The 25,146-nt window shown below is 37.5% G+C and overlaps 1 protein-coding gene across 4 annotated transcripts in view; it reads right to left on the reverse strand.

Moving 5' to 3' along the window:
• NAV3 (neuron navigator 3) overlaps nucleotides 1–25,146 on the reverse strand; it is an 832,877-nt gene that overhangs the window by 42,460 nt on the left and 765,271 nt on the right. For all 4 annotated transcript variants that reach the window (XM_070409676.1, XM_070409674.1, XM_070409677.1 and 1 more), the window contains 2 exons: nucleotides 16,037–16,120; nucleotides 7,572–7,683 (listed from right to left, as the gene is read on the reverse strand). In XM_070409676.1, coding sequence (XP_070265777.1) covers nucleotides 7,572–7,683; nucleotides 16,037–16,120 — 196 coding nt within the window. The remainder of the gene's footprint in view (nucleotides 1–7,571; nucleotides 7,684–16,036; nucleotides 16,121–25,146) is intronic.

Here is a 25,146-nt window from a genome sequence, read left to right on the forward strand (position 1 = left end):
CCGAACAAATTAGAATTTAGTTTTTCTGAGAGGCATTCTGCTAATAAAAGTCAACATAGCTTTGTAAGATCATTTATAAGTTTAATAGAATGCAACCATATTTACTTTAATTAACTGGCTTATCTGCATTAAGGTTTAATAAGCATCTCATATAAGTTTCCAGTACTGGTGGTTTAATGAGTGCTGAGTTTTGTCCAAAAATGAAATGCTATGCTAGCGATTCTACTCAATACCTGGATCAAACTGCACTTCCAAAACAATTTATTTCAAATGATTAGTTTCATGGAGTCAATGGAAACTCATAATAGCATGGGAATTAATTGTGTCTTTTTAGTATTTGTGCTTTGAATAAAGTTACTGAACCCAAATATATTAACTGTCCATTTCATAGAATCATACCATGTTAGAGCCAAAACAAATCTTGGCAGTCATCTAAGCACTTCATCTCACAGGTGAGGAACTGAAGTGCAAGGAAGTTAAGTAACTGGACAAAGTGGGAGACACACTGAGAGAAAGAGCCTTAAGAGACAGAGAATGTGTAGACGGCATTTGTGAATTACACAGAAAACATTCCATCTTACCCCTAACCCCTGCTGATGATTTGGAACAATAGTAACAGTAACAATAACAACAGGTAATTATAAAGCTAGCTTTTATTCTGTACTTACTCTGCCCTGGGAACTTCTAATTGTAATCTTTACGTAAACTGCTGAAGTGAATTGAATCAGTTAATGTAATTTTCTCTTAGTCACTCAGCTGAAAACCAGGGAAGCCAACCAGAGACCTGGATTGATTCTAATGTCTGGTGTGCTAACTGCCATCTATCTATACTAATAATAGAGGGATATGCAAATTGTCCAGGACACCATCACAATAACAGTAACGACCTAACAGCAGGCTGCATGGGGCGACAAGGCTGGCAGGGGGGGTTAGTGAGGGACAACCAAATGGCTGAACAGCAGGCTTCCTGGGGTGACCAGGCCAGTGGGGGGGGGGGGGGGGGTAGTTGGGGGCAACCAGGCCGGCGGAGGGAAGAAGTTGGGGGTGACCAGGCTGGCAGGCAGGGGGGCAGTCAGGCTGTTGGGGGGGCAGTTGGGGGTGACAGGCCAGCAGAGGGGGGCAGTAAGAGGCAACCAGGCCAGCGGGCGTGGGGGGGGGGGCAGTTAGGGGTGATCAGGCCGGCAGGCAGGTGAACAGTTAGGAGCCAGTGGTCCCAGATTGTGAGAGGGATGTCCAATTACCGGTTTAGGCCCAATCCCTGGGATTGGGCCTAAACCGGCAGTTGGACATTCACCAAGGAATCCCCAATTGGAGAGGGTGCAGGCTGGGCTGAGGGGACCCCAACTGTGCACGAATTTCATGCACCGGGCCTCTAGTGTATTTCTAAAAAGCATGTGGTACTTCTTGAGTTACATATTTTAAGGAGGATAGTATTTTATATTTAATCTCTCTTTGAAGATATTGACTTACTCTATACAAACAGCATATAAGACATTTATACATATTAAAATAAAAAATTTATCCACTTACAGTAACTTGATATTAATTGTTAGTGGAGACATAAAGAGCTTAAAAATATTTTTAAGGTCAAATCTGCTTTTAGGCTATTTCTATTACTCTATTTAATTGGCATCAATAAAGATTAATCAAGCAAAAAATCACAATGGAAGATATTGCAAATTACTATATGGCTTTCAAAACTTTTCCATAGAAATAATAATAGAAAATCAAAGATTTCCAGTTGACTGATTTATCAGTAAAATGATCCATGCCAATAAAACTGTAACTGGTTACTTTAAAAACATAATAAATAAGTATACATGTGGGTATATATGTAAACATGTCTCCATCCTTACACTTATATACATATATATCAATAAGTGGTTTAATTTTTCCTTTAATATAATAACATGCTGACACATTTTATACAGGGGGGAAAACTAGAGCAACTTTTCAGAATCCCTTGAGTTTGGTCTCTTAAAAGTATCTGTAAAAATAATGATAACATTTACTGTTTTTGCATGCCAATAATATTATCAAAGCAAAAAGCTAAACCAAGGTATATAGATGTGTGCCATTTTCATTCAATAATAAGAACATGATATCTCTGAACTAATATGGAGGTTAGATGAGTAATAGATAGAAAAATGTGTGTAGGTATTTATTTGTATTATAAATTTCTTCTGCAGTTGTCTATAAGTTTTTCTGAACAAGATGTAGTTTTGCCCTAATAAATGACTTTCACAAAGAGAGAAGATGTATTAAGCATGAAAGTATCCAGAGTTTTTATTACATCCAGATAATAAATTGTATTTGACTTTTATTAATCCCCAATTTTAAAAAGATAGGTAAATTCTTGTAATCAGAGGTCAAAAGTAGTCCTGATAGGTATTAGTTATGCTCAACTGTGACTATATTTCCAATAAAGATTAACAAAGGCATACTTTCAATAATATCATAGGATGAAGGTAATGCATTTTACCTTTCTCTAACAATTCCTTTCTTGGGCTTATAAGTATTTGATTCAGTACATGGAACATCACAGAACTAGGTAAAGAATGGCTGACCAAACAAATACAAGAATCTGAATGAATGGAGAAGCTTACTCTCAAAGTATATATTTCAGGTATGTGTTTGTTCCGGTATTCATTTTCCACTTCTCACCCTTTGCATCACCACTGTCCCAGTTCAAACCACAATCATCACTTACTTGCTCGACAGCAAGAATACCTGTTCAACTTATGCACCTTCAAGCCATTCTTTTTTTTCTTTATTGATTAAGGTATTACATATGTGTCCTTATCCCCCCATTGTCCCCCCAACCCCCCACTCATGACCTCACCCCCCTGGTATCTGTATCCATCGGTTAGGCTTATATGCATGCATACAAGTCCTTTGGTTGATCTCTCCCCTTACCCCCACCCTCCCCTACCTTCCCTCTGAGGTTTTATGGTCTGATAGATGCTCCTCTGTCTCTGGATCTGTTTTTGTTCATCAGTTTATGTTGTTCATTATATTCCACAAATGAGTGAGATCATGTGATATTTATCTTTCTCTGACTGGCTTATTTTGCTTAGCATAATACTCTCCAGTTCCATCTATGGTAAGAATTCCTTCTTTTTTATCGCAGCGTACCATTCTACAAACAGTAGCTGGGAAATCTTTTTAAAAGAAAAACTTCCTCATCACTCCCTCACTTAAGACTTTTCAATAGATTCTCATTTTAATAGGAATAAAAATAATTTAGATTCCTAAATATGGCCTAAAAGTCTCTCAGTAATCTGGTCAGTACTTATTCTCCATTCTGGTTCTATTCGCTTTATATCTTTGCTCATTACCTTCCTTGTATTAATTTCATAAAGGCACTAAAATCTATTTTCTGTCTCAAGACCCTTCTTGAATATTCCTCTCTCATTTTAAAATATGACTTCGTACTTACTCCTTGGATCTCTCACTTGTTGCTAATAAGAGGCCTTTCCTGACTATGCAGCCTGCAGTAGGTTTCCTGGTGCCCTCACTCTCTCTGACACCTTTTCTCATCTATTTTAGAACTTAGAACTACTTGGGCATGCACATTAGCTACACCAGTGATCACAACTGTTTATTTTCTGCTCTCCTACATGTCAACAATTGATGAAGACAAAGGCTATTTCTATTTCGTTTACCATTTTATAGTCAGTATCGCATGTGATTGGCGATCAATAAGTACTCGTTGAATAAATTTATTCTTATTAGTCATTCAACACAACTATGTTCGCCTGATATTTCTAAAAATTATTTACTGTTGACTGCAATTTAATACATGTTTTGTCAAATTGTACTTGGTATATTTTAAGGAAATACTATTCCATGTTTATGCACAGAGGTAGTGACTTAAAAAGCAACAGCAGGTTTTGAAAAATATAAATACAAATTTCCACTACCTTTACCTTTCTGCCTTATAGCAATTATTTAGTTATAAAATCATAATTGTTATATATATTATACATAAATTACCTTTTGTTAGAATGGATTGTGAGCCCTTGAGTACACTGGCTCTCTCTCTCTTTTTTTATCTTTGTCTTTTAAGATCAAACAGAGTGCCTAATACACAGCAGATGCTCAGATAATGTTTGTGAATAAATAAATATTCTATTATAGACTACTATTATTTATCAGGCTTTGTTAATAAATGTGATACAAAAATATAGAGAAAGTATAAAGTTAACATAACTTTATAAATTACTATGTGATTTTACCATAGTTTGATCTGTCTATAAAAGTGCTGCCTCACTCCAAATACATAACTTAAGATTACATGTTAAATTTTTTCCTGACATAAAAATCTTAAAGGTCTCAAAACTTTATTATATATTTAAGAAGACAAATGTATAGCCTATACAATCACCTTAATAACCCAAGAAAATATACATAATAAGCCCAATTTACTGTGTAGTTTCTCCATATACAATTTGTGTTCATTGATTTTAATACTGAATTTTCATATCCTATATACCTATATTGAACCCTTTACAACTATTTGTGCAACCATTTGTTTTTGTCAGTTTTAAGTCTTGTCAAATTATGTTTAAATCTTTTTTGACCAGTTTGTATCACTTGTATTTACTTTAGGCACCCTTTCCCCATTTTTGAGCCAAGAAATTCCTATATTTTAATTCTAGTAGAAACATTAAGCTACCTGTTGCCTAAGATAAAAGAAATCCTCCCAGAAAGTTTTACTTCAGTGACTTGCACTGTGTTGAAGAAAGGATTAAGCTTTTTAAAATCCCTTCTGGACCTATTTAGGACGTGAAGATTTAGAACATAAGCTGCTTTGTTATAGCTCTCAGATAAGCTTTAAATATGCAGTAATTTTCCATGCAGCATGTAACCAACTCCCCCACATGCAAAGTTGCTAAATTCTTAACAGAAGTAGTCTCTAGAGAACTAGTATGTCTCACTTTACATAATTGTTTTCCTAAAATTTAAATTATGTTTTAAAAATTATATTCTTTTCTATAAAATTTTAATAAGCACCTTTCATAGGCAAGGCATCATCACAGCCACTAGGATTAAGAAAACATACCACCCTACCATAGAGCAGGAGAGGCAGTACATTAAATAAATCAAGGCATCACAGTATAATGCACATTTTGATGGGGGAAGTACAGTTATTTCAAGAAACCCATCACAACAGGATCTCATCCAGTTTATGGGTCAAGGAGGCATATTTAGGCTAATTCTTGCAAGGTCTCAAAAAGTTTTTATGCTTCACAAACGGTAGAAAGTTCCAAGCAGAATATAAACAGAATATATAAAGTACTTGTGAAGAATTGGAAGATGTTCAGGGTAGGTGAAATATGAAATATGCAATCTGACAAAAAAGCAAGGTCTGGAACAGTGTCTAGCACATGATTGGTAATCAATAAATATTTATTGACTAAATGAAGCTGAAAAAGAGAGATTGTGTCAAGCTAAGGTGTTTGTATGTCATCCTAAGCGCAATATGAGATACATGTATGGAGATATATGTTGTTGGACAACTGCTCTAGCTGCAGTGTGAAGAGTGAGGTGAAGTGGTGTAAGATGAAGAGCAGGAAGGCTTTAGGAGTTTCTGGTCATGATTCAGGGAGGAGATGAGGGATGTTGATAGTAGGATCAGGGAAAGGAGGAACAGATCCAAGAGATAGTCAAGGGGTGGAATCAACCTGGCAATTTCTTAAGTGAGGAGAGGAGGATTATATGTGACATATACTAATAGATTTCTGGCTATAAGAAAGGTGCCATTTACTGAGGCAAGAAACACTGACGGCAAAGCAGGTGTGAGAGAGAAGATGACAATTTCAAATTTGGAGATGTCGAGTTAAAGCTGACACACAGACATTCAAAGGTAACTAAATGGAGTTCTCTCCTCGGCAACTGTACATACAGATCTGTAACTCAAGAGATGAGCCTAGATTGAAGAGATAGATTTGACAGTTGGCAACACATAAATGACAAAGCTAGAGCACTAGATGATTTTGTAGAAAATTTTAGATAGGATGGAGAGAATCATAATATAAAAAAACATAATGGAATAGAGTTTAGGACCGGGTCCAAAGAAATACCAACATTTAACAAATGGATACAAACAAGTGAACCTACAAGAGAAACTTTAAAAGAGATTTCAAAGAAGCAGAAGAAAAACTAGGAATGTGGATGTCATGAACATTAGAAAAAAAATGTGAGCCGAAACAGGTTTGGCTCAGTGTATAGAGCGTCGGCCTGTGGACTGAAAGGTCCCGGGTTCGATTCCGGTCAAGGGCATGTACCTGGGTTGTGGGCACATCCCCAGTAGGAGAGGTGCAGGAGGCAGCTGATTGATGTTTCTCTCTCATCGATGTTTCTAACTCTCTATCTCTCTCCCTTCCTCTCTGTAAAAAATCAATAAAATATATTAAAACAAAATGTTTCAAGTAGGAAGGAATAGGCATTAGTATCAAATGCTGTTACCATGTCAAATGCAATAAGAATTTTAAGTGTTTTACTGAATTTAATGTCATATAAGTTATTATTGATCCTGAAGGGAACAATTTTGGTGGAGTGGTGAGAAGAGAAGCAACATTCCAGTGGTCTGAGTGTGACTGGCTGCTGAAGACATTGAAAAATTCCATAAAAATTTCCCAGAATTGCCCTAACTGGTTTGGCTCAGTGGATAGAGCGTCGGCCTATGGACTGAAGGTTCCCAGGTTCGATTCCAGTCAAGGGCATGTACCTTGGTTGCGGGCACATCCCCAGTGGGAGGTGGGCAGGAGGCAGCTGATCGATGTTTCTCTCTCATTGATATTTCTAATTCTCTCTCTTTATCCCTTCCTCTCTGTAAAAAATCAATAAAATATATTTTTAAAAAATTTCCCAGAATTAATCTGAAAATGGGAAGAGAGATGATAGGCATTCAGAATTTAGGTAGAGAGGTGAGCATACTGAATGCTATTGAAAAGAGTTGGAATGTGCATAAGAGGAATTTATGTAAAAAAGGGATAAGATATTAATATAGAACATTTTTTTTCAGTTATAGGCAATATTTCCATCAGGAGCTCATCACGGGTGGTGGCAGAGAAAATGATTGCATCATTGTTTAGAATTGTTGATGCATAGTAATAATGAAAAACACCAACTTTCATTGTCTTACTGTTTTAAAATTCTCTACAAAAGTGTACATTTTTACTGCACTTACCTCCCAGATGAGTTGCTCCCCCTAAACCCACTACTTTGTACTTTGATTTTATTTTTTATATAGATATACATTTTCATACTCCTTACTGGGTTTATTTTGCTTGAGGTCAGATATAAATGCATTAACCAATCATTCATCCCCACCTTCACCAAATAAAGTAAAGAGAAATGTGTATATAACTATAGAAGCTAATTCTTTAAGGTCCGTTTAAAAATTATTTGACAGTGAAAGCCCCTCTTAAATTCTGAGATTCGGACTACATTAATACCAAATATTCATTATAAAAAAAAAGTCACTGAGTAAAAGCAGCTTTTATCCAATTAGTAAATAAAGGACTAATGTATTGGATGCAAAATGGCAATATTTCTAACTATACCTTTAGGAGGGTGATCTGGACCATTTAGGGCTCCCTGGATGGCAGCCTGGGCAGCAGAATTCTGGGCCTTCAGCATTTCAATGGTTTCTCTTAGTTCTATGAGTTCAGACTCCTGTGAAACAAAAAGTTTAAAAGCTTTAATCCCTAGAAAGAAAAGTAAACTGTCCCTGTTGTTCAAAATTCACCATCCAATGGGTTTGATTTTATGTCGTGCTAATGCCCAGGGAGAGATGGATATTTGGCTCACCTTGTCAAGTTGTATTTGACAACTTATTACTTAGTTAAATGTAAAGGAGAATTAAAAAAATTTCTTGGTTATTTTCTTATAAATATGATCTGAATAGTCCTTATTCTTTTCAAAGGGTGGCACCAGAGCTGAACAGTACAACATAAAGCATGATATCACATTGCTTATTTTATAACAAATGTATTCATTCAATCTGTGGTCAAATTGCATAGTTAAATATCAGTATGTTCTGGTGCACCATATTGCATTTACTGTCAACTAGAAATCCCACGTTTTTGTCAAATAAGTGATTTTAGATTTTGCTTCCTGTATTTAGCACTTGGGGGATGGATTCTTTATATTCAAGTATAAAACATGGAACTCATCCATAACTCATTCCTATTAAATGCAATCTTATTAAATTCTTCTGGCATATTCAAAATCACTTTAAATTTTGATACTTTTCATCCAATAAAATTCCTTATATGGAGACCAAATTTCACCAAAGCCAAAAAACATAGGAATTTTTAAAAAGTGAACAAAAATACATGTATTAGACAGTCCTTATAAATAGTTATATTACAAAAAAAGTTTAAAAATAAAATTTTTATAAAACATCTATTTTTCATTGAACTTAGGTAATTTTAAGATATGTCCAAGGAAAATCCCTGGATAAATTTAATCTTTCACATTTGTTTAAGTAAATTTATTTTTACCAGATATGATACACCATGAGAAAGATAACAAAGAAAAAAAAGAATGAGAGTGCTTTTTCAGCATAGGCAATATTTCCATCTGGAGCTCAAAAAAAAGAAATATCCTTCTTGGCAGTGATGGCAATCCTAAAAATTAGAATTCCTGTCAGCCTCTTAGAGGGAGGATTCCTTGGTGATATATTTGTCATTCATCATTTTCTCTAGCATCTCTGGCAGAATCAGGCTTGGGTTCTTCATCCCAAGGTAAATAGTTTATCCCTACTCAAGGCTTCCCAGAGTATACAAAAAAGGTAGGATTATGACAACTGCCTTTGAAGGAAACTGCTACATACATGGGAATGTCAGTGATGATTCTAACCTTACACACTTACAAAAAAAGATAGACGATGCTAATTGAAATGAGATCCAGGTTTGGAATAGATACCTGGTGCCTCCTATATCTATTTTCATTAGATATCTGACATATTCCTAACAGATGACAGATTTAAAAAAAAACCCTTTTATAGACCTCTAATAGCTTAAAAGTCAAAGAATGCCATAATGAAAAATCAATACAACCTCCTGGATTTGTAGAGGGATCTTCCAACACTTGACTGTAATTTCATTTGTATTTGTTTATCAAAAAGAAAAAGATCATGTGTGTGGAAAGTTTCCAACGTCATACACAAAATTCAGATCCAATTTATCATAATTTCTCAGTCTCTCCAAGTTCTATCTATATTCTGTCCTTGCCCAACAAGTAACAGAATGTTTACCAAAATGTAATTTACTTTTCTTTAAAATAAATCTTCCAAGAGATAAAATGTTTACTTAAAATTCATTCTGCATTCAGAAATTTATTCACAAAAAGATATCTATGGTGCATATTTAATGAATCACATAATTAAAATAGTAATGTTATAACCATGCATTAAATATCAATAGAAATCAGATTTTCATTCTTGAATTTAGAATCAATAGTGCTTGTATTGTGAATTAAAAATCTGCTAGAACATTGGTTTTAGGTTTAAATAGGAAAAATAGAAATGGGATCTTATGCAAATGTCTAAACATTTTTGCTTAATTTTATGAGTTAACTGACTTATTTCAATGTCAATGTTTTGAAAAGATTAGAAGTAGAATATTCAGGACATGTTGCTTTTTTAGAAAATTGTGTTTAATATGAGATAGAAGAATAGTCACTTTCTAATATTAAGTATCTTTTTTTCTTGATTTTAAAAATATATATTTATGTTGAGAGTATTACAGGTGTCCACCCTTTCCTCCATTCCCCTCCTCCACCCCATCCCACCCTGCCCCAGGCCTTCACCACCCTATTGTCTGTGTCCATGGGTAATGTATATATGCATACAAATTTTTTTATTAATCTCTTCCCGCACTCTTCTTCCCTCCCCTCTGAGTTTTGTCAGTCTGTTCCATATTTCCATTCCTCTGCTTCTATATTATTCATCAGTTTATTTTGTTCATTAGGTTCCTTGTTTGTTTATTTTTAGATTCAATTGTTGATAGATATGTATTTATTGCCATTTTATTGTTTATATTTTTTTATCTTCTTTTCCCCTTCTTTATCTTAAAGAACATCCTTTAACATTTCATGTAATACTGGTTTGGTGGTGAACACCGTTAGCTTTTTGTTGTCTGTGAAGCTCTTTATCTGACCTTCTATGATAATTGATAGCTTTGCTGGATAGAGTATCTTGTTTACAATAGCACATATCAGTAGACTAGTTGTTATGCAGTGTGACACAATAAACCCAAAGGAATAATAACTAGGTAAGGACTATCCTTTATATAAATCACATCTGTGAAAATATTAATTTACAAAATTCATATTAGTAAATTTTTAGGATAGCTTTATAAATATAAATAAGCACTTATTTCATCCTCTTTAATTAAATATATAATGAAGTTCTACATTGAAAATCTTTTCTAGCCTGAACTAGTTCTCTCTCCATATGTGCAAAAATTCCTTCCTTCTTTCTTATTTCAGTAGAGACCCATTTAGACTTCATTCCAACTAGAACCATATTTCTTTTTCCATATGATTTCCCATCTTTGCTTTAAATATCCTTCCTCACTCTTAAAGGCCAAGTGGTATTTTAAAACCTGAGAATCAAAAAAAAAATTCATTTGTCTACAATGAACCATTCAAGATAATGATGCCCCCAAAAACCTGCTGACTATATAAGACTCCAGTTTTCCATTAGAATTTCTTATGTAAAAGAAGCTGGATAGAGTCAGTGCCTCTTCTGTTTTATATGTATCTCTGAGGCTAAATTATGAAAGCCAGACTTGAAATGCTTCAAAAAAATTATAAAACATTACGTTATAACACTAGCCTTGCTTAGTGTTCCCACCTAATGTCCTTACTATACCTGACCTCTTTGTAAATCTCTCCTGGTCACAGGCCTTGTTGAGTATCCCACAAGCTTGGCAACAAATCTCTCATCAACCAACTTGACAACTTCTAGGCTAGGATCTTAAAAATTTCTACTAAACCTGTCTTTCACTACCTCACATTGACACTCAGTTATTATCACACTATCAAGCTGTAGTTCTTTTGAATATATCACACTCCCCCACGCCTTTATATGTGGCTTAAAATCATGAATTTTTCTACTGAAAGAACCTGGCTAGCCCTGGTTCTAACTAAATAAACAAAATTCACCAAATCTCAATAAAGTAACTTGAATCAATAAATATCTTATGGATTCAAATCATTCTATGTCATAAAGGGCTAGTGAATATATTTCATGACCCTAGTAATCAAATTTTAAAAACACTTCAGGATAAAAAAAAAAGTATTTTAACCTGAACTTGTAGGAGTTAACATCAAGACCCATTTTAACTACTAAATTTTTAGCGTCTACATGATCTATTTCCAGAGACTTCGCTTTAGATTTTCGCATTTTTAAGGTTTAAGTTTCTATTTGTCTAGTCGCCGTGAAAAAGTGGTTTCACGGAGATGTAAGAAAGAACAAACCCCAGATGTTCTAGATACCATAAGGATCAATATCTGAGCTCCATCACTCTGACCTTTGAATGAGACTAACTTAGCCCACTTTAATATATGTTCTAGTTATCCCTGGAACGACAGCTATAGGGAACTGATTTGAAAGTCTTCTGATTATGAGGAGAGCTTTAATAATTTCACAAGGATTTGTAAATCATGAAAATATAGATTTGCAGAATCTGTGCCGTTTTGTTGACTTGTATTTCAGCCTTTCTCAACTGGCATTCTATAAGAAAACAAAGCTCCAAACAACAATTCGACTGCCATTTTTTTCAAATTTGACAAAAATGGTACATAGCTATACCCATCCAGATACAGAGAAAAGAAGTCATCCCATCTCATAAACATCTCAGGGCATTTGGTCTTACTTCTCTGAAAGAATCTTAGAATTTGTAATCCAGGTAAATCCTTGATCAAACTATGTCACTATCACAATATGTTGAGCCTTACTTTTAGGGCAATTCCTGAAGATAATTTCACACACCAGCTAGCATCATTAACAAATACCCTACCATTGGATTTGCAATTATATAACATGTGGTCTTCCAGTGGCTACAGGTTATGCTGTTAAACTATTGGGAAATACTGCTAAGTTGATTTTCACTAACTTTTATCATGTTAGTCCACTGTCAAAAACCTTTGAATGGCTCCTTGTTCCCAAAAGACCAGATTATTATTTTTTTTTAAATATATTTTATTGATTTTTTACAGAGAGGAAGGGAGAGAGATAGTTAGAAACATCGATGAGAGAGAACCATCGATCAGCTGCCTCTTGCACACCCCCTACTGGGGATGTACCCGCAACCAAGGTACATGCCCTTGACCTGAATCGATCCTGGGACCCTTCAGTCTGCAGGCCGACGCTCTATCCACTGAGCCAAGCCGGTTAGAGCAAGACCAGATTCTTATATATTTTCCTAGCCTTAGTTCCACATTTTCCTCCACATTCCTACTTTTTTCCTTAATGTCTCCAATAATTTCCCTCGTGGCTGCTCATGCTCACGGTGCTCCTTCCTCTACGACATCCAGTCCCCCATTTCCTCGGGTTAATTTTTTCATCCTCCCAGAACCTGACAAGGCTCCCCTGCCACTTCTGCTCTGAAACCCGCATGAAGGTGCAAAGGTCCCCTGTAAGAAGGCTCAGGTTTCTATTCTGTTGTATTCTAACTGTCTCCCAAACATTCTGCCTCCTGAATTATTCATGCATGTGCTTTTCTTTCTTACCAGGATATAAGTCTCTAAAAGCAGTGTTTAGGCACCTAACAGGAAAAGCAAGAAAATCAGTCTGATTTGGCTTTTGGAAACAAGGAATGATTTTAGGACACTATTGAAGGGAGTGATTTAGGTCCATACAGGGAACTAAAATTTTGATATAGTTTTCAGACTATTAATGACAGCTGATTGTGAAAATCATACTTTAGAGCCATAATAAGCCAGAAGACTTGGCCTTGAATACTAGTTTAATCTCTCTATTAAGTATGGAACCAAGAGCATGTAACCACCTTGGCCTTTTGTTTTTAAATTGATTTGAGATGGGCGGGGGGGGGGGGGGGGGGGGGCGGGGGGGGGGGGAGAAGAAGAGAAAAAGGGAAAAAGAAACTTCAATTTGTCATTCCACTTACTTATGCATTCATTGGTTGATTCTTGTATGTGTCCTGACTGAGGATAGAACCAGAAACCTTGGTATATTGGGCAACATTCTAACCAACTGAGCTACCTGGCCAGGACCTGCCTTTTTTTCTTTATATATTAGCATCCTACCTTGCTTCCCAATGTGCTCATTCTCACTTTTAAATTTTTCAGTGGTGCTTATCTTCACCTAAAATCCCATGTTTTAACTATAGTTTTATTTAGTGTGTTACCTACTAGAATAAAAATCTATTTTACATTATAACCACTGATAAAATGGGATGTAAATAGTGTGTGTGTGTGTGCGCGTGCGCGTGCACATACACACATACTGAATTCTTAGAAGCTAGAACAGTTCCTCATATAGAGTAGAAATTCAGTACAACTGGGGTGAATGACTAAATGGACACTGAACACACCATAGAACACCAGGAACTCTGCTCTGAATTCTCTAATCTTTTCCTCGGGATTGTTGGGTCACCAGAGAGCAATAGACCCTTTTATCTCAGCTCCCTGAAGAAATGGCTTTACTGAAATGTGATTAAATGTTATGCCCTCAGCTTTTAGAGAAATGCCTATTTGAACAGTGATTTTGTCTTTTGTTATTCCATGACCTCAATTTGAAAAACTTTACAATACATTTGTTCTTGAATTCAGTGCCACAAAGTTTATCTCCTCGATCTAAATTATGTTCTGCTCAGAGAATGAGAACTGAACTTGCCCAGCAGTCTTGCTTTGTGCCTTCGTGTCCCTGATGTTCATTTCAGTTCAGTGCTTGGGGCAGTAATTATACAGGCTCGGGCATCTTGTTAGATATATCCCTCCACTGGGTTTCACTGGATTCTGTCACTGAATTGTGCTATAGCATATTGCAATGAATTTTATAAGAATATCAAAACCACTTGGAAATAAGCAAGTTATAAATCTCAGATTACTAACATGGTTACTAACATGTGTGTGTACAGCTTTCAATTAGAGAAGAGCCATCAGTTAAAAAAATGGCAAGGGCAATTTCACACATTATTGTATCTTCTGAGAAAATTGAATAGGTTTACTTTATCCTTACTTTAAGGATAATGGGTGCATAAATTATAAAATTCCTTGTTTTGTGGAGATATATTTTAAAATATCCAGGCATTAGTCATAGGCATTATAAATTAACAGACCAGCATATTTTTCTCCAATTTCTATGAGATATTTACTTACAAATAAAAAAGAGTTGAAAGAAATATGGGGGCAAAAATATATTAATTTGAACTTCTTCAAGATTTCCAGCAATATGCCTGGCATATGACCAATGGTGAGTTTGTTTCTCTTACATTTTTAAAAGGGAAAAAGCAGAGAAATGTAAAAGAAGGTAACCTTTGTTGATTGTCCACTGCATGTGACATTATTATAGTATCTCACTTATTCCTCCTAATCCTTCTGCAAAGTAGTTGTTTAAGCCCCAATTTAAAATGATGACCGTGAGGGTCAGAAAAGGAAGATTCCACTGAGATTCACACCCAAGCCTCTTGGGCTCTGAGGTTTCCTTTCTTTCCCATTCAGGTGTCCTAAAAGGCCCTCGTAATTATGTTTGCTGACTTCTTAGGTTACACAGTGAAGAGGTAAATGGTAACCCCCATCCAAAAAAGATTAAGACACCATTTATGTCTTAAAAGGACTTTGTTATCTTCCCTTGCAGATCAGGTTTGACAGGGATGGACAGAGTGCTCTTTCATGGGCAGGAGAAAGCTATGAAATAGGAGAAAGGAAGATAAGGGTAAATAGAATACAGTTTGCTAATTATAGCAGGCAATTATAGGACTATTTGATTTTCTCTTTTGGTTTAATTGGGCTCTTCATTCCGCGTGTGTGTGTGTGTGTGTGTGTGTGTGTGTGTGTTTTAACTTTACTATAACACACTTTATAGGACTAAAGACAAAATAGAAGGCATCCCTGTAGGTAGATATAGTGATTCTGGAAATATCCAAAACCTTTTAGATTATTAATCTCTTTGAGCATTAGATGAAAACTGTAGACATCTGCTTACATTATACACACATGCAGTTTTAAAAAACATTTTCATACAATTTGAGAAACCTCACATATCTCTGACACCCATCCAGACTCAGGTTAGGGCCACCATGCTAATGGCAGAGTAAGTTACTGGTCATCAAATAGAAAGTGTCTAGGCTGTTTCTAGGAAGCATGTAAATGTTGATCCTTTTGTGAACAAAATTCTGTGTTTCTTCCTTTTTAGTATTCCTTTTTCTAATTCATAAAATCCCTCATGTTTATTTTTTAAGTTTTTGGTATATTTAGTTTTACTTAAAAGACAGCATCCCCAGGTGCCAACTAGTCCTTTTTTACTAAAAAAAATTACACAGGATTGTCCCTTGTCCCATAGGAGCTGTAACCTAAAGCCCTTAGAATCCTAACACTTGATCCAGGCCTTCTTCGTGTGTATCTCAGCCACAGGCCTTCTGCATGGCATTTGTGAAAATTCTTGTCAGAGTGCAATTTTATCAACTGCATAACAAATTGTGCCTAAAATAGTCTAACTCTCCTCCTCTACATTTATTTATCTTTCTTAATAGCTGAAATAGTTAATAATAATAGTTGTAACTTAATAGTTACAGTCAGAGTTAAAACAATAGATCCCCTAGAAAGAACTGCATGTGTGTGCATATGTGTGTGTGTTCCAATATGGATTAATCTGAATCAAAAATCCTTAGGTGAAAATATGCAAAGGCTTTACCTTGTCATCGCTCCAATTTATCACAGGATGGATGTTCTGCAGTATTTTTTTTTTAAGGAGCAACATCTCAGGTAATAGGTTTAAACATCCTATGCACCTTGCCGTCTTATTGTAAGCCTGAGTGGCAATTCCTGGACATACCTTTTGTTCCGCTGTCATGGTAAGACTTTGCAGTCGGCCAGTCATATTCCCTAAACTCTTTTCAAAAGCTGCCACAAGGTGAGCCTGTGAAAAAAATGGAAGGAACACATGTTCAATGTCAGAACCCTATGTGGATGGATGACAATGCTTCACTCTACAACATGCTTCATTTCAGGCATTCTGACACCTGAAGCACCACGGCCATCATAGTTAGCTTCCAATGGCCCCTCTCCGTTAACACAAATCTCCACCTCTCATGTTAACATCCTCAGCTTAAAACCAGGGTTTCAGTCTCTTGACATTTCATGTGAGTTCACCTTCTGAAGGCATTTTGCAAATAATGACATCTACCTCGCCCATCGTGGAGGATTTGACATGTTAAATACTGAATAGAGTTCTGAGTTGCCAAGCTTTTAGACTGAAAGCCCAAGCGGAGGTCAATGGACAAATGACCTTCATTTTTGTACCTGAGTGATGACCTTTGAAGATATTGTTAGCTCCTGGATTATGATGACACTCTCCTTCCAGTGTCAGGCGTCTGCTGACAGCTATACCATTATCTTTCCTTTGTCTACTTACAAAGGTTTGAATCGAAAAGAGTTGTCTTGACTTTCCAAATTCTTTTCAATAAAAGGGCTTTTATTTCTACTTTTTCCTTTCAACTAAGGAAGAGCAGGTAGGCCAGCTAGAAGTAATAATCAGTTCTATTTTATTTAACATTAAGTTTTGGTAGCTTTGCGGTTTTATTTTAAACCTCAGAGAATTATACCTATTACAGCAGATAACCAGAAGTCGTATGATTAAGTGTTTGACAATCTTATTACAACTCTAAAATAGGCCAGTTTTTATTCACACGCCATTTTGCAACAGCTTGACCCACAAAATATTAAGCATGAGGAGGTGCTGCAATCTTCACTGTGGCGAGAGGCAGAACTCCAGGTATGTTATCTCAAACTGATCAACTTTACAGTATGTCCACTTAAAGCAGTTGTTCTCAACCTTCCTAAGGCCGCGACCCTTTAATACAGTTCCTCATGTTGTGGTGACCCCCAACCATAAGATTATTTTCGTTGCTACTTCATAACTGTAATTTTGCTGTTGTTATGAATCGTAATGTAAATATCTGATATGCAGGATGTATTTTCATTGTTACAAATTGAACATAATTAAAGCATAGTGATTAATCACAAAAAAATATGTAATTATATATGTGTTTTCCGATATTCTTAGGCGACCCCTGTGAAAAGGTCGTTCGACCCCCAAAGGGAACCGCTGACTTAAAGGGATACAACCTACATCTATAATAAACTATGTGTGCGAGGTCATTTATCAATCCTTGCCTAAGATTAATTTTTTGAGGGAAGGAAGTGAGAGGACTCTCACCACATCACCTTGTAACTCCAGCAGAGCTGAAAAGCTGAGGTACCTATTATCAAAATCGATCACGGGAGTTCCAAGAATTAGGGCACTACAAGTTTATTCCAGCATTAGTAAGAGCTAGACTTTTATTCCATTATTGGCAACAGCTAGATTGCACAAGTCCCTTCCATTAGCATCATGATACAAAGGTATCTTTGTTCCGAGCTCTAAATTTATCCTGGGCAGCCTTTCTTTTCCTGATGCTGTAATATAGAGAGAGATAACTTGGAGACGGGACGCCTATTCATCTTCAGCCCATCAGTACGATTCTTTATTCTTTTCTGACCCCTCCTCCCAGTGCCACCCTTCCCCTTCTCTCAAACCCACACATTTGGAGAATTATACTAAAAGTTTGTTAGCAGACTTAATGGGATAAACAATACTTTTTTTTAAAAAAAAATTGACTTCAGACAGAGGAGGGGAAAGAGACAGAGGGAGAAAAACATCAATGTGAAAGAAACGTCCACCAGTTGCCTCTCACATGCACCCCAACCCTTATCAAACCAGACACCTTTTGGTGTACGGGACTATGCTCCAACCAGCTGAGCCACACAGGCCAGGGCAGGGTAAATAACACCTTTTAAAACAGGAGTATTATCTTATAGTTTAAAATGCTTTCAATGGCAGGGAACGTCATTACATCAGACTTAGTACTCTCAGAAATTAACATAAGGTCATGTCCCAATTTTTTCTATGCTTAACCTTTTCTAAATTGTAAAGATATGTATAAAGTGAACAAAAATGAAGATGGGAGGCTAGCTGGTTTATCACATAGTAAACACTCATGCACTCACTAGTCCAATCAAGAGATAGGACAGCTGAAGGCCCTAGAAACCCTCCCCTGCCCCTCCCCCACTTCCGTCCCCTCTCCTTTCCTCAGAGATAACTGCTGTAACATTTGTAGTAATTATTTCTTGCTTCTCTTTATAGTGTTACTACACAGGCTTATAGCCCTAAAACTGTGTTTTAGCTTTGCCTATTTTGAAAACACTAAAGTAGAATCAAATTGCAGGATTTTTGTGTGTGACTGCTTTCCTTAACATTGTGTTTTTCAGATTCATCCATGTGGTGTGTAAGAGTTAGATTATGCTGAAAGCATTGCTCTCTGTAATTTGTAATACCTTTGTCCATGATAACCATCTGTGCTGATTTCAGTTTAGACTATTGGAAATAATCTGTGACCCTGCAATGGGTTACTGCATCATAAAACTAATATTGCATGTTTTATTTTAAAATATTGAAAATTCTCGCAGAATACCTTTGTTAACATTTACTAAAAGAAATGCAAGATTCTACTTAATATTGCAAAGTTTTAATTCTCCCAAAGAATTGTAAGTTTGAATTGTTGGACTGTGAGTCCTTACATATATAAACTTGAAGTGAATTCCTTTACTTTGTGCATATTTTATCAGTTCAACAGGTGTTAAAAATATGACAAAGAAAGCAAGGCTATGAAGGATATGCTGTACAAATATATTGCTTATATTTTGGAGTTGTGAGTAAATAAATATAAAATATTCACCATGAGAATGTCAGTTTTCAATCTTTGGAAAATTGCTCTTCATTAATTATTCACAAGAAAACTAGTTACAAAAGAACATTTTGAGTCATATTGTTCCTAATGAAAACATGTTAAAAGTATGTTAGTGAAATATTGCTTTAAATTTATATTGCTTTGGCTTAATGTATCAGGTCAATTTTGTTACTTTGAATGTATAGAAGATTAAATTCCTCACCAAATTTTTATTATTGGATTAATAAAAAGGGAGAACATGAAGTAAATAGGGGAAACCATTTCTACCAGGGATGATTTTTTTTCACCTTAATGGAGAGAATATAGAAAATAAAACTGATTAAACTACAGGACAATATATTTTGTCTGAAAAATTTTATAAAATGATGACTTTTTTAAAATTGTGGATTTTTAGGAGGGTTGTTAATCATAGTTTACTTGGTTCTGGCTTTTCTTTTAGCAGTTGTGTAATTTTCAAGCCAGAGTAAAATTTTCTCAATATGATGATGAATGTGCCCCTACTCGTGTTTGGTAGAGTCTGTCAAGGTAATAAATTAGACAAGACTAACTATTAGTTAAGGGAAGGTCTTAACACCTACTATCTTTAGTTTGGAACACACAACATAATCAGAATAGACATGTAAAGAGAATTATTGTGCTACCAAATAATGAGAAGAAATATCATTATGAAAAATGCGTGCATTGCATTTGTTCATTTAGAATTCAGTGACAGTCTGTCAACCAAATAAAAGTACTTTATACACATATTAATATGAGGATGAATGGACAGATACATATGACTTTACATTTGAAAATCCATTGTTATATGAGCTGAAAATGACTCTGAAGCTATCATAAATAAGGTTTCACATTTTTTTTACTATAAATAATCGGCCCTTCACTGTTTGTCATGGTTGATATGTGCAAAATAGTTTTCTCTTAAAGGAGATGTAGGAAAGCAAGAGTAACTGGCAGGACATACAAAACTATTAAATAGAGCAAAGAAATAGGACACAATTCCAAAACAAAATAATACCCAAGAGATTTTTATGTAAAAGACTTAATATGTTGAAAGGCAAAAGAAAGTACATTCAGCATCGTCTGTGAAAAATGGTAGTAGTAACTAGCATGAGTGCTTATTTCTAAATTCTCTAAGGGCTGAGATGTGTAAAGACAATATATTAAAATACAAACAGATGCATCCCACCTGACTTGGCTGCATGAAGGGGTGGGCGAGAGGCGAGAGGGCCCCTGGCTGACTGTACGATGTGACCACACATCCGCAGTTGCCTCTGCTTCTGGGGCTCCTGTTTTCTTTCTGTTCCTTGGCGGGGTATTGATTCAGGGAAGGCCAGGCAATAGCTCTTGTCAACAAGCCGGCTCTGCCTTCTACAGACATCCTAGTAGATTAGCTTTACAAAGAGTCTTGCCAGGGCTTTATTGCAGCTCTGTTCAGAGAACTTCTCAAGTGGGCGGGGAGGTCAGTGCACATTCGACTGAATGGAGGTTAGACTCTGCCAGTCAAAGGAGAGGTGAGCTCATAGGATCCCTTTCTGCCTGACCACCGCCCCTTTTAACAGAGGGGTAAAAAGCATTTTACTAAGGAGCAAGTTTCAAGTAAAGGAGTAAGATTCAAGTTTAAATGTTAAAACAGGGATTATTATGTGGACTCCACATAAATGTAGTCATACCCAGTCCAAACAGGTGATACATCAGTTATAAAACATACCCCAAAAATGAAGGAAAAAAGTTTACTTGTAGTCTGAATAAACTAATAAATAAAAGGCTTATATCTACCTCCAAATAGGAACTTCACAAGATTAAAAAAAAAAGACTTGGACTTACGTTGAGGAAATTCTGCATAGGAATATTTTATTCAGTTTTATGATTAATTCCTGGGCATTGTATATTAAAAATATATGTATATGTTATTTACATCAATGGATATTAATTCAGGGGCAACTAAGTAAAATATTCTGAATGAAATTTAAATGTAGTAGTTTTGCTTAGAACTGATAAAAAAGTAAGTATTAACTTAATTCTTTCATAATTCATTATGCACTATGGGAATCTAAAATGTCATTTTAATAAAGCAAACATTAAAGTTCAACATGACTTGTGTAAAAACGTAACCTGTGAATAATTCAAATTTCTAAATGTATAAAGGTTACATCCTTAAAAATACAAATTGACATGAATATGCAAACTCCATTATTTTTCATTATAATGATCCATTAAAATGTTCAAAATAGAACTGACATTAAAGTTATTTTATAAATATTTACATATGCATCCATGTATACAAGTTCTTGGCTACTAAAATATTTACCCTTAAAGTGATTTTTAAAATAAACTTCTTATAGAGTAGGAGATAATGAATATCTTCATTACCTTAATTTTTTCACTTTCATCTTTTCTTTTGTCATTTCAGCAATAAAAGTATATGATGGTAAAAAGCTTTAATAATCCATATCACCACAAAATAAAGAAGCAATAAATGGTGAAATAAGGTTGAAATACCTAAGAAATTAAAAACTAGACATCACTTTCAAAAACGATGGCAGTTCTTTTGTGTTTTATTTTATTTTTTTAATTTGTAATACTTATCGGTTCACAAAAAGCTGCAAAGAGAGTATTGAGAGGACCCATGTACCCTTTACCCAGTTTCCCACACTGGGTTACATCTTACATAATTATGGGGTGATATCAAAACCAGGAATTCAATATTGGTACAAATATGTAGATTCACATAAGAAATGATTACCTCACTGAAATACTTTTACAGTTACAGCCACCCACCTCTCAGGGAGAAAGGTGACCACATCCCTGACAACCATTAAGTTTCTGTTCATTTCTGTAATTGTGCCCTTCTAGAATGTTATACAGATGGAATTCCATATCATGTGACCTTTTGAAAGGGTGCTTTTCCACTCAGCTTAGAGTGAACTTGGAGATATCCACCCAAGTTGTGAGTAGCAATGGCTCATTTCTTTTTACTGCTGAGCAGTAGTCCATGGTATGGATACATCAGTTTGTTTGTCCATTGACCTATTAAGAGACATTTTGTTGTTTCCATTTTTTTCACGATTAAAAAATAAAGCTGCTATTCACAGTTTGTTTCTTTGTTTATTTAGTAGATCTGAGGTGATTTGAGAAGATTTCTAAAATCTAATCTAATAAAAGAGAAACATGCAAATTGACCGTACCTTTGCTACGCCCAAGCCGCACCCACCAGACAATCAGAGCGCCTGTATGCAAATTAACCCAAACAGGATGGCGACTGGCATCCACAGAGCTGGAGCAAGCAGGAGGCTTGGTTGCCCCAGCCATAGAGGAAGCCAAGCTTCCTGCCTGCCCTTGGCCGGCTGTAGCCTCCGCTGAAGGCAACAAAGTTTCAATTATAGAAGGTAAATAAATCCCAGATACCTGCTTCCAGCCAGCCTCCACTGGGAGCTGGGGTGGCTAGGGGCCATGGCCAGCCTGCAAATAGCCATCAGCCCCTCACCCAGACTGGCCAGGTACCCCAGCCACACCCCCCACCCTGAAGGGGCTGTGGCCAGCCTGAAAACAGCCCTCAGCCCCTCACCCAGGCTGGCCAGGTACCCCAGCAGGGACCCCCACCCTGAAGCGGCTGTGCCAGCCTGCAAACAGCCATCAGCCCTTCACCCAGGCTGGCCAGGCACCCCAGCAGGATCTACCTCCCTGAAGGGGCTGTAGCCAGCCTGAAAACGGCCCTCAGCTTCTCACCCAGGCTGGCCAGGCACCCCAGTGGGAATCCCACCCTGATCCGGAACACCCTTCAGGGCAAACCAGCCGGCCCCCACCCATGCTCCAGGCCTCTAACTAATCTAATAAAAGAGAAACATGCAAATTGACTGCATCTTTGCTATGCCTCAAGCCATGCCTGCCAGCCAATCAGAGCGACTATATGAAAATTAACCCAACCAGGATGGCGGCTGGCAGCCACAGAGCTGGAGCAAGCAGGAGGCTTGGTTGCCTCCAGCGATGGAGGAAGCCAAGCTTCCCGCCTGCCCTGGCTGGCTGTAGCCTCCACTCATGGCAACAAAGTTTCAATTATAGAAGATAAATAAATCCCAGATACCTGCTTCCAGCCAGCTTCCACTGGGAGCTTGGGTGGCTTGGGGCTGTGGCCAGCCTGCAAATAGCCATCAGTCCCTCACTCAGGATGGCCACACCCTCATGGGGTGAGGATCCCCACTGGGGGGCTTGGCCAGCCTGCAAACATCCATCAGCCATTCACCAAGGCTGGCCACACCCTCATGGGGTGAGGGTCCCCACTGGGGGGCTTGGCCAGCCTGCAAACAGCCATCAGCCCCTCACCCAGACTGGCCAGGTACCCCAGCCACACCCCCTACCCTGAAGGGGCTGTGGAAAACCTGAAAACGACCCTCAGCCCCTCACCCAGGCTGGCCAGGCACCCCAGCAGGGATCCCCACCCTGAAGCAGCTGTGGCCAGCCTGCAAAGAGCCATCAGCCCCTCACCCAGGCTGGCCAGGCACCCCAGTGGGGACCCCCACCCTGAAGGGGCTGTGGCCAGCCTTCCAACAGCCATTAGCCCCTCACCCAGGCTGGCCAGGCACTCCAGTGGGGACCCTCACCCTGAAGGGGCTGTGATCAGTCTGAAAACGGCCCTTAGCCCCTCACCCAGGCTGGCCAGGCAGCCCAGAAGGACCCCCACCTGATCCGGGACACCCTTCAGGGCAAACCAGCCAGCCCTCACCTGTGCACCAGGTCTCTATCCTATATAATAAAAGGGTAATATGCAAATTGACCCTAACAGCAGAACAACTGGGAATGACTGGTCACCATGACACACACTGACCACCAGGGGGCAGACGCACAATGCAGGAGCTGCCCTCTGGTGGTCAGTACACTCCCACATGGGGAGCTCTATTCAGCCATAAGCCAGGCTGACGGCTGCCAGTATAGCAGTGGTGGTGGGAGCCTCTCCCGCCTCCTCAGCAGCACTAAGGATGTCTTACTGCAGCTTAGGTCTGCTCCCCGCTGGCAAGTGGACATCCCCCGAGGGCTCCCGGGCTGCCAGAGGGATGTCTGACTGCCAGCTTAGGCCTGATCACCCAGGGAGCGGGCCTTAGCCAGCAGGTAGACATCCTCCGAGGGGTCCCAGACTGCGAGAGGGCACAAGCCAGGCTGAGGAACCCCCCCAAGTGCACAAATTTTTGTGCACCGGGCCTCTAGTGCATTATAAAATATAAAAGGGATCATGCAAAATAGGATATATTTTAAGCGCACATATATGTGCAAAATGCACTACTAGTAATAACATAGATATACATTAGAGAAGCTGGAAATATTTGCACTTTGTCTCTAAGACTAGACTTTTAAAACAAAATCATCTATTTGGCACCATTTCCTCTAATTCTGTTTATTAGTTTTTTAAAAAAACTATCACCTCCCAGGGAAAGACTACAGATATTTTTCCCCCTTATTACTTCTTCCTCCATGCCAGTTAATGCCACAGGTACACTAGATACCTGCTTATACACCCTATGTATATCTGTGCTTTATATATAATAAAATGGTGAATTTATACTTTTCCACTACAGGAACCAATTTTTACCCTTTGATGGTAATACCAACACCCAGCTGAGAATACATACTCCACAGTCATAAAACCATTGTGAAAATAGTGTGATGTGCATGATTGGAGCAGAAGTGGCTGACATTGTTTTAAAATGTTTGCTCCATTTCGGGACAGTGGTGAAGATTTGATTCCACAGGACCGTTCCCCCATGTTAGAATTAGGTTTCGTGCGTGCGTGCTTGTGTGTGTGTGTGTTTGTGTGTCCCTGTGTGTGTGTGTGTGTGTGAGTGTGTAGTAAGCCTTTGCAAGAGGGTTTTGTATATTTATGTTAATGGGTATATCTCTAATAATAGATATAGACCGGATGGCCAAAGGACTGTCCAGACGACCTTCCGGACTAACCCAGGGCTGCGAGGGCCAAGCCCCTTGCATGAATCATGCATGGGGCCTCTAGTAAAAAAATAATGTTGAAAGGAAACACAGGAAAACAATAACCATGAATGGGATGAGAATCTCAGAGGGAAAAACAAATAAGTCCTTTTTATTTAGTTTTTTTCTAATTTTAGTTTTTTGTCTTATTTTTTTGTTTTAAAGAATAATTTACTGATTTTTA

Source organism: Myotis yumanensis, unplaced genomic scaffold, assembly GCF_028538775.1.
Source record: "Myotis yumanensis isolate MYYU_CA2020_CCGP unplaced genomic scaffold, mMyoYum1.0.hap1 SCAF_3, whole genome shotgun sequence".
In the NCBI taxonomy this organism is placed as follows: Eukaryota; Metazoa; Chordata; class Mammalia; order Chiroptera; family Vespertilionidae; genus Myotis; species Myotis yumanensis.